This window comes from Carassius carassius, chromosome 21, assembly GCF_963082965.1.
Source record: "Carassius carassius chromosome 21, fCarCar2.1, whole genome shotgun sequence".
NCBI classification, from domain to species: domain Eukaryota; kingdom Metazoa; phylum Chordata; class Actinopteri; order Cypriniformes; family Cyprinidae; genus Carassius; species Carassius carassius.
The window spans coordinates 20,770,166-20,780,812 of record NC_081775.1 but is presented as its reverse complement, the minus strand read 5'-3'; the positions used below and the strand labels follow the sequence as shown (position 1 = coordinate 20,780,812).

General features: G+C 38.2%; 1 protein-coding gene across 3 annotated transcripts; it reads left to right on the top strand.

Moving 5' to 3' along the window:
- Window positions 1-1,503: 1,503 nt before the first annotated feature.
- LOC132097193 (tumor necrosis factor receptor superfamily member 14-like) lies at window positions 1,504-10,622 on the top strand. Of its 3 annotated transcripts, XM_059502825.1 has the most exons (6): window positions 1,504-1,596; window positions 9,235-9,422; window positions 9,577-9,702; window positions 9,944-10,099; window positions 10,190-10,277; window positions 10,352-10,622. In XM_059502825.1, the coding sequence occupies exons 2-6, from the start codon at window positions 9,299-9,301 to the stop codon at window positions 10,548-10,550; spliced, it is 693 nt and encodes a 230-aa protein (XP_059358808.1). In that variant the 5' UTR covers window positions 1,504-1,596; window positions 9,235-9,298; the 3' UTR covers window positions 10,551-10,622. The 3 variants fall into 3 exon arrangements, with proteins under 3 accessions (XP_059358808.1, XP_059358810.1, XP_059358809.1); XM_059502827.1 differs by having other exon boundaries at window positions 10,190-10,482; XM_059502826.1 differs by lacking the exon at window positions 1,504-1,596 and having other exon boundaries at window positions 8,708-9,422.
- The last annotated feature ends 25 nt before the right edge of the window (window positions 10,623-10,647 follow it).

Here is a 10,647-nt window from a genome sequence, read left to right as displayed (position 1 = left end):
GACGCACGTGACGTCATGTTTACATGACTCCCGAGTATTAAATTAACGATAAACTTTAACAACAGAGACACACGTACGCACTACACAGGTTCGCAGTTTATTTGTCGCGCTTCTGTTTTTGTTTCACGCTCTAGCAGTTAATAAACAGAACTGCATGCGTCTTGCGGAAGAACATTATAACCGGCGTTACTTCTCTCCGTTTATGACTATGGACGAGTCACCCAGGTCCTGTGCTACTCCACAGCGGCGGCGACCCGCCGGACTAAAATAGTCCGAAAATAAACACTTATTATAGATGTACCACCATGGTGATTCAGGATACTGACTCCAGTATTCACCGATATGGTATCGGAACTTAGGTGCATCACAACCGATCACAACACTACATCACGGGTTCTCACTCTGCGTGTGTTTCGCGCTGGATGACGGTCGTGCTGAGCGGTGCAGGTACAGAAGAGAAGAGGATGACACCATTTGCTATGGGGGGATGTTTTCATTTTCCTCCTTAACACATACATTTTAAACCACAAACTACGGAGTGTGTTTTGGACATTATTTAACCGTGTAAAAGACGAACAAAAATTTTAGAATAACAACATACTCTACATTAACATTACTCCAAGTTTTAGGGGTGCTGAGCTCCTTTTTAGGGGTGCTTCAGCACCACTAAAAAGGGGCTAGCCTCGCCCATGGTCTAAACTCACAACTCCAGAGGTTCACGGAACGAGAAGGGGGAGAAAGGATGGTGAACTTGCATGTTAGTAAAGGCAGGCGCATGAAAAAAAAAAACAGTTTGAAACAGGAGACACCTTCTCTTTTTTTAATTGATGATGGCGGTGCCTCACTTTCTCCATTTTTCGAATTGGAAAGCATGCATCTAAAAGTTCCTTCCCAGTGTGTCTGGTATGCACGTGCGTGCGCTGTCATGACAACAACGAAAAAGTTGACAACAACGACCTAGTCAGCAGTTCAACTGAGGGGTGGGTGTGGCAACAGTAGCGTGCTGAACTGTCAAGTAATGTTCGTTTGGCTGCCTGGGACTCGAAGATATAGAGCGACCAACTTTTTTTGAGCAAGCATTGATTATGCGTGACACAATCTCAATTTGTGGGACGCATGAATTGGGCTTCAAACGCTGTGCGCGCACGCGCTACGCGGGACGGGTGGTCACCCTACCTGTTAACCACACAAAACACGAGTTGGTGCAATTTTGGTGTACAGCCTACTGGTGATCATATTTTTTCAACAATTTTAATCCTGATTTTCTTTCACATGATGCGAGGTCATGGGACTTTCTGAAACCAGGAACACATTCTTCCGCTATGTGGAAATCCCCACTGCTGTAGCATACATTGCTCTTAGTGTTTGAATTTGATCATTAATAGCCTAATACTTATTACAATTTAGTTAATTACAGTATGTTTTAACTATATATTTAGAAGGATCAATATTCTAAAAGCTCGGCTGTCTTGATAGTGTATTTTCAAACTTGCCAACCAAAATAGCAACAATCTGAAAGCAAAACTGGACTTGAATGACGACGCGAAAAATACATAGCCTACGTCCTTTTTGTGAACTGACTTGTCTTTACCGCGGGTAAGTTTTTATTATATTTATGAGGCGGCGGTGCAAGGCTAGTCTACTAAATAATAAATACACACTCTTGCTGTCTGTATTGTAAAGGCGCTCAAACAGGCTGTTGTCTACAGTAGCCACATTTTCGTCACATTGGAATTAGAAGGCTTCTTCAGACATATCTGTCACTTTGAAGACTTTTGAAAACTTTGAAGCTCAATATCTCAAAATTGCTCAGAATACGCCCAGTGAACCACTCTGGTCAGTTCATGCGTTTCTCTGATCGGATGGCTATGCGATGCTGAAAAGACCCAGGGCTACGTTTACTGAAACCTTAACACTACAGTTGTTTATGTTGTACCTTATAGTTAATAGGCTAGTTTGCCGAAATATTCTTTAAGTATACCTTCTCTAAGTCATACCTTCGTAAGTTGGGTCTCTGGACTACTCTGTCAGTTTTGACAGTTCACAGTTCTTTGCATCTCATTATATATAATAGTTGTGTGCAAAACCAAAACTGCGCAGTCCGTGGAGCTTGGTTCGGCTTTATCGAGACAAATTCATCTGCTGGCGGCTCTCCTCTTTCTCTCTTTTTCTCCGCAATATAGTACGCTAGCTGTTGATTTTATGTTTATTCTGTTGCGCTTTATTGAGTAGGCTAGGTCACCCAAAAACAGAAATTAGTGATTTACACAATTATGTGAGGCGTCTGCTGAGCAATCAACCCTGGTTGTGGAGTAAATGAAGACACTATGGAATATATATTATGATAATATAAATGACCCATTCAAGTTCAAAGGCCAGTGAAGGCTGCAGGGCCGGTGTCCTGACATTTTATCCTACCCATCATCTGCTGTGGTTTTAGTTTATAGGCAATATTTTTGTTGGGAAAACAAAGCAAAAACAGAAAACATTGTGTTATATTGTATATAACACAATAATATAATTACACAATGATATAGTATATAATATAAAAAACCCAATAATATAATTTGATCTAGAATTATGTTATATTTTAAAATATAACATCATATTAATTTCTTATTTACTGAACGATTGTGTAAAACCACATTTGGGACAAACAGCAAACATGCCCCAATATCTTGAATTTTAGGCATTTATGATATAGTTGCCCTGCATCATATCAAAGTCCTTTTCTATAGTCTTTGATCATATTTGATCATTACACACACACACACACACATATACATTTTTCTTCCATTTCCTCACTATCAATATGAAGATCCAACAGTTAACAGAGCCAGCCAACTGTATAGGAATATAACAACACATCATTTGTATTACAACCCGAATTCCAGAAAAGTTGGGACGTTTTTTAAATTTTAATAAAATGAAAACTAAAAGACTTTCAAATCACAAGAGCCAATATTTTATTCACAATAGAACATAGATAACATAGCAAATGTTTAAACTGAGAAAGTTTACAATTTTATGCACAAAATGAGCTCATTTCAATTTTGATTTCTGCTACAGGTCTCAAAATAGTTGGGACGGGGCATGTTTACCATGGTGTAGCATCTCCTATTCTTTTCAAAACAGTTTGAAGACGTCTGGGCATTGAGGCTATGAGTTGCTGGAGTTTTGCTGTTGGAATTTGGTCCCATTCTTGCCTTATATAGATTTCCAGCTGCTGAAGAGTTCGTGGTCGTCTTTGACGTATTTTTCGTTTAATGATGCGCCAAATATTCTCTATAGGTGAAAGATCTGGACTGCAGGCAGGCCAGGTTAGCACCCGGACTCTTCTACGACGAAGCCATGCTGTTGTTATAGCTGCAGTATGTGGTTTTGCATTGTCCTGCTGAAATAAACAAGGCCTTCCCTGAAATAGACGTTGTTTGGAGGGAAGCATATGTTGCTCTAAAACCTTTATATACCTTTCAGCATTCACAGAGCCTTCCAAAACATGCAAGCTGCCCATACCGTATGCACTTATGCACCCCCATACCATCAGAGATGCTGGCTTTTGAACTGAACGCTGATAACATGTTGGAAGGTCTCCCTCCTCTTTAGCCCGGAGGACACGGCGTCTGTGATTTCCAACAAGAATGTCAAATTTGGACTCGTCTGACCATAAAACACTATTCCACTTTGAAATAGTCCATTTTAAATGAGCCTTGGCCCACAGGACATGACGGCGCTTCTGGACCATGTTCACATATGGCTTCCTTTTTGCATGATAGAGCTTTAGTTGGCATCTGCTGATGGCACGGCGGATTGTGTTTACCGACAGTGGTTTCTGAAAGTATTCCTGGGCCCATTTAGTAATGTCATTGACACAATCATGCCGATGAGTGATGCAGTGTCGTCTGAGAGCCCGAAGACCACGGGCATCCAATAAAGGTCTCCGGCCTTGTCCCTTACGCACAGAGATTTCTCCAGTTTCTCTGAATCTTTTGATGATGTTATGCACTGTAGATGATGAGATTTGCAAAGCCTTTGCAATTTGACGTTGAGGAACATTGTTTTTAAAGTTTTCCACAATTATTTTACGCAGTCTTTCACAGATTGGAGAGCCTCTGCCCATCTTTACTTCTGAGAGACTCTGCTTCTCTAAGACAAAGCTTTTATAGCTAATCATGTTACAGACCTATATCAATTAACTTAATTAATCACTAGATGTTCTCCCAGCTGAATCTTTTCAAAACTGCTTGCTTTTTTAGCCATTTGTTGCCCCCGTGCCAACTTTTTTGAGACCTGTAGCAGGCATTAAATTTTAAATGAGCTAATTAAGTGGATAAAAGTGTAAAATTTCTCAGTTTAAACATTTGCTACGTTATCTATGTTCTATTGTGATTAAAATATTGGCTCATGTGATTTGAAATTCCTTTAGTTTTCATTTTATTAAAATTTAAAAAACGTCCCAACTTTTCCGGAATTCGGGTTGTAGTAGCTTTGTTTTATGAAAGCCTTATAAATCTCACTTTGTTTTTGATCAGCTACCTTATCTATTATCTGATTTAATCGTTATAAAAAATAAATAAATAAATGACATCCATATGCGGCCCCTCCCCTCCCTAAAAAAAGCCCAAGCCCCGCCCCATGCATGGCGGTTGAAGAGGTTTCTGGTCAGGGTGGACTAACGCTGTATCGAAGCTGTGGTCCCCTGGAGGACCTCTCGTCTGTTTCAGACAGGAGTGAGGATGGTGTGGTCTCCAGAAGGAAAGTGATCATGACTGACGCGTCCAACTCCGGGTGGGGCGCACTATTCGAGGTCAATCCGGCATTTGGCTCCTGGAAAGCTCAGCAGTGATGCCTATATCAACTGCCTGGAAATATTGGCAGTCTCCTTAGCCCTTAGTCCATAGACAGGCTAGGGGAACTAGTATTAATGTTAAAAAACTCATAAAGTGAAATTAACCTCAGTTGTCTGAGATAAGGGAATGAGAGTTATGTCACTTGACGCACTACAAGCTGTATGAATCGATTATCATCGCTTTAGTTGAATAATCTGATGAACGATGTTACGGGACGACTTATATAGCGGTCGGCCTCAACCGTTTGGCAGGCTAAAGCGCCATTGGTTTGTGCAGCTACACCAACGTGAACAAATCAGGCTTCAGCAGAAAAGAAAATAGGAGATTTATCCTTATCTCAGGGAACCGAGGTTACGTTAACCCTCTGGAGTCTAAGGGTATTTTTGGGGCCTGGAGAAGTTTTGTCATGCCCTGACATTTGTGCTTTTTTCAGTTTCTTATAAATATCTAAATGGGTAAAGACTAATCTCACTGTAATCAGCACAAACTGGGCTGTAATAATATGTGAAATGCATGTATGTACATGATTGTGTTTTTGAGAAAAAAAATATTATGCGTGGTTAGTGAAAAACTAAAAATGTTAAAACGCTTGAATAAGGCAAAAAAACACATAAAGAACAATGGTTCCCGGGATTTTTGAGAACTGGAGCTTGTAGCCTAGAATTTTTCTTTCTAAATGATGTGAAAATCATCTTGTTTACTCACTCACTCATTTTCTAAGACACTTTTTGTTGGTAAAAGTCATATGCGAGTAGGCGTCAACTACCATGAATATCATTGTGATTTACACCTGAGAAGACAAAGGGCCGCATAATGAGCTGCATAATGAGCCATTCAGTCATCTGTGCCACTGTGAGTGAGGAGTTACAAGAGAGAATGTGAGAACAAAATAAATCTATATAATTTTATGTTTGTAGTTTATTAAGAATATATTTAATTATCCCACAACATAATTTAATATCCACTTGGGGGAGCAGTTAAACAGTTTATTAGAAACAATCAAAGCTGACTTTCAAATAAATTGTTTGGCATGCTTACTCCAGTCACACAATCCTTCAGAAATCCTTTTAACAATCTTATTTTCTACAAAAAAAAAAAAAAACGTTTGTTGTTATTATTATCATCATTATTATTAATGTTGAAAAGAGCTGAGAATATTTTTCTGGGTTTTTAGGGGGAATAAATGGAAAGAAAAGCATTGTTTTTACATTTGTTACAGTTATGTATTTGTTACATTTATATTATTTACATCAAGCTTTCGAAGGGTAAAGTGTTGTATATTGTTATTGAAACTTCATAATGTTTCACTTGATTATACATTTAGTCAGGAATTATAGTTTGGAAAAAGTCTAACTAGTAAAACGTTTACACGTTATGTGAAAACTAGTACAAGTATATAAATAAATAAAAAGAGACTTACTCATGTTTATGATCTCTGCTGAATAAAGTGCTTCATTCTTTTTTCTGAGGAAATCCATTTCTCAAATCCTCAACCACATCACATCTTTTTGGGGTGAATTATGTGTTATTCCTCTCATCGCGAAGCAAACAGTAAAATAAAAAAACTTGAACAGTCTCGCTGCTTTTTCTTCTGTTATGGGCGTATTCAAGCCGCGCGCTTCAGTTTGAATCTGAATAGCGCGTTCGGCGCGGGGGCGTGGTCACATTAGATATAATGAAGGGAGACATGAAAAACAGACATCGCGTTGTTTTCATATGGATTACTTTATCACAGAATATCTGTTTTTCGGCGGCACTTGTTTAGTTTAAAAATAGACATGTCAAGCTTTCTATAGATATCTCTCTCATGTATTTTCGTTGAGTATTCACGGAGTTACAGTTCATTTAAATGACGTGTTTGTAAAAGAAGATCAGCGCAGACAAAGACTGCAGACAGCGCACCTTGTTTGTTATCTTTATTTTATAAGTGCACAAAGTTTTGTTGTTATTATGTCTGTATCCTTTACAGATTCGATTGATGTATTGCTCTTATCTGTACGATTAAAACTGAAAGTGTAATTTAAGTTCTTTTCGGGGTTATCAGGAGAAAATGACTCAAAACGCGTATCCGCGTTAATCGACTTGATAGGTTAAGTAACCAAAGCGTTTTGTGTGTGTGTGTGTGTGTGTGTTACGGTTACCATCATGAGTTCTTACACCAATATAATAAAGTCTGCATGAACCGGAAGTTGCTGCTGACTTTATTTCAGTGTAGTGACGTATTTCCATCTGAAACATATTTAATAGAGGGCATGGTTTTATGTTTGCTTTCCTCCACTCTTTCTCTCACTCATAGTAAACCTAAAGGAGGGGTGTGTTTGATGATATTCTGCCCAAGCCGTCAAACTGATGTCATCAGAGAAGGAATGCCATTCCAGAGCAGAAGCAAATTTTCAGATTTTGATTAAAGATTACCAAAAACAAACAGTTTTCAGTGGATTAGTTTTACGAGGATTAATTGTTCACATCAAGACTTCCAATGTGCACTAGTCAAGTAAATAAAGTCAATTTTGATTTCATGTGGACTCTAAGCTAAATAATTTCTGGCAGTTAACATAGTTTAAGTAGGCTACTGATTAATTATCAAACTCATTAAATTAATGTTGGAATAAAATAAAACTGACATAAATGAAAAATCATAAGATTTGACATGTCATTGGACTAATTTGAACACTTTTTGTGTCATGAGTAATTATAATACATTATCATTATGCATTAATTATTCATGGCGCACCGTTTTGCCATTTATGTGCTCTTAAAGTATAATTTCTAAAAAAGCTTGTGACAAAATAAAATTGTCAGGAAAACAAGGCAGATTACGTTTGTTCCCCGATTTACCTAAGTGTTTTTTATGAAACTTTGCACATTGCCTTTCCTAATAATGTGCTAGTTTGCAAGTTCTGTGAGAAGGGTAACTGCAGCCTGGAGATCTCCAAAAAGGGGAGGAAATTCCAAAACGGGGTGCATGGGAGCTCCAAAATAGGGTGTGTCTTCCTCCCATTGAGAGATAGGCACATGACACGCATGCACAATTTTCCCCCAATCCACTTAAGTGCAAACTACGCCCCACAGCTGATTCTGAAGTTTTTATTTGTTGTGTCAGTTAAAGTGTTTCCTACACTATGCAACAAAAATTGTAACCCCTAAACCTACCCCACACCTTACTTTAACCAGTAAAATTGACTGAATGGCGGGATTGGTGCTGAATAGTGTGTTAAAGAAAGTTGCATTAAAGGAGATAAACGGTTAATAAGATTATGGGATATGTGACTCACCGGACAATGGCACCTTTTTAGTTACACCCAGCATCACTACCCCCTCCTAGCCTGCGAATGTCGTCCCCTGGGACGGCCCCGTTGCTTGGAATAAAATGATAGTGTAAAATCTTTCTCCTCCGCTGGGACGGCTCCTGAGTGATTCCCGTTTACATCATGAAGCAGAGGTTCAAACTTGGGTCCAAACACCACTGGCCACAAGCTTTAGGCTCTGGTCTCATGGAGAACATTTATTTATATAGCATTTTTTTTAATGAACTAGAAACAATGTTTAATTTATAAAGTTTTATTTTTAAATGTAAGTCAGTAACAATTGTCTGATGCCACAGCCAATGGTGAAAGTCTTTACGAAAGGAGACCCCGCCCCATTTTGAAGGATCTGCTTGTGGCTAAAATGTACACTCTCTCAGGTCACATCCACATGAAGCCAGGACTTTCCCTATCTGATATTTTTCTTTCTTCGTTCTTTCTGATAACATGTCGTCTCAAGAAGTATCTGAAACCGACTCAAAACTATTTAGTATACATGCCAGACCAGTATGTGGCGCTGTAATTTTGCTATAGAAATCAGAGAAGAGAAGATTTGAAGCATGCGCATAAAGCTTGCACACTGTATACAAACCCAACACAAAAACAAGATGAACATGGAACAATTTATTAATGTGTTAATGAGGCCTAGTGGTTAGAGAGTTTGATTCCTAACCCTAAGGTTGTTGGTTTGAGTCTCGGGCTGGCAATACCATGACTGAGGTGCCCTTTAGCAAGGCACTGAACCCCCAACTGCTCCCTGGGTGCCGCAGCATAAATGGCTGCCCACTGCTCTGGGTGTGTGTTCACTGCTGTGTGTTTGTGCACTTTGGATGGGTTAAATGCAGAGCATAAATTCTGAGTATGGATCACCATACTTGGCTGTATGTCACTTCACTTTCATATCTATATATCTTGTGGAAAATGGGCATCTGATGTCCTTTTCAAAATAAATTGGATAGCCTTTTAATATAATATTCCATAAATTATCAGAGCTTAGTAGACATGATTATTATTTTTAACATTTTTAACACCCCTTTCTCTCTCTCTCTCTCTCTCTCTCTCTCTCTGTTTATTCCTAGAAATGTAAGGCACCCATCAGACTATGCCATTAATGTGAAGTAAACTCAACTGAGATTTGTTAGCATGATCATTTTAAGCATCACTGTTCTACTTGTGATTGTTCCTTTTAATTATGAACTTTGTGCTTGTGGATGTGCACGTGCTGAATATGACATAGACAATCAGTGCTGCCCCATGTGTGCTCCTGGTAAGGATGCCAAAACAAAGTATATGCCGTATGTATAGGAAATAATTAATTAATAATCAATTTACTAGTAAAAGAACTTTGAAATACCTCTCCTTAAAATAATACAAATGTTCCTAGTAGGCCTATCTTAAAAAGACATGCACTACATCTGTAGGGAACCATGTTCAATGGCACTGCACAGATGATACCAGTACAACTTGTCATCCATGCCCTGAATTCACTTTTAGTGATGAACCCAATGGCCTCATGAAATGCTTCCCCTGTACTGTGTGTGATGCAAGTGAGTGTTTTCACTGTTAATTTAAAAATATACATATTTGTTATAGATTGATTAGCATAAGCTTGATGGTGAGGAAGCATGTATGTAAATACAAATGATTAGTTGCTTCAATGAACATGTCCCTTAAATTGCATCAAATGCAACTGTGCTGTTTATGTGTATATAATAATAATAATAATGATGATGATGATAAAAAAACATGTAACCGAATGCATGATTGTTTTTACTGATTCATTTCCAGGCCAAGGTTTAAGAGTGAATAAAGCATGTACTCGGTCATCAGATACTGTCTGTGGGCCACTGAAGAGATTCTACTGCATTAACAAAATGAAAAGTAGCTGCATTTCAGCTGTGCAACATTCTGAATGTAGCCCTGGACAATATATCAAACAAGCAGGTAAATTATAAAAATCTATTGCTTAAATGGACAGTGCACCATGAAACACTTTTTACATACTGACAAACACAATGTTGACTGTCTCTGCAGGTACTGGCTCTACAGATACTGTATGTGCTGACTGTACAGGTGAAACATATTCAAATGGATCGTTCTCATCCTGTTTACCACACACAAAGTAAGTGCATGCTTAAGCTGTCTATGTGTGCTGTTGGTCATCATTTTTCATCTTATACTGGTTTTCATTAACAGATGTGAGGACATGGGACTTACGGAAACAAATCCAGGAACATATTCTTATGACACAGAATGTCTAAATCCCTATACTGATGTAGCAATCATTTGTCCTAGTGTTATAGTTTCTTTAATGTGTTTAAGTGTTTTCACAGTTATACTTGTTCTGAAAAAGAAACAATCAAAACATCTAGTAAGCATTATTTTCTTTTTTTAAATAGATCTTATCTTATTAGTTAAATTACTAATGATTTATCTTCCGTTCACACAGGAATACAGGTATACTGAAAATTATAACTTATTATAACTTAAAA

What these genes read in the sequence shown, in the direction of transcription:
- LOC132097193 (XM_059502825.1), top strand. Translation starts at nt 9,299, where the DNA reads ATGATCATTTTAAGCATCACTGTTCTACTTGTGATTGTTCCTTTTAAT. An exon ending in CTGCCCCATGTGTGCTCCTG is followed by an intron (nt 9,423 to 9,576) that starts GTAAGGATGCCA and finishes CTACATCTGTAG; the next exon opens with GGAACCATGTTCAATGGCAC. An exon ending in ACAATATATCAAACAAGCAG is followed by an intron (nt 10,100 to 10,189) that starts GTAAATTATAAA and finishes CTGTCTCTGCAG; the next exon opens with GTACTGGCTCTACAGATACT.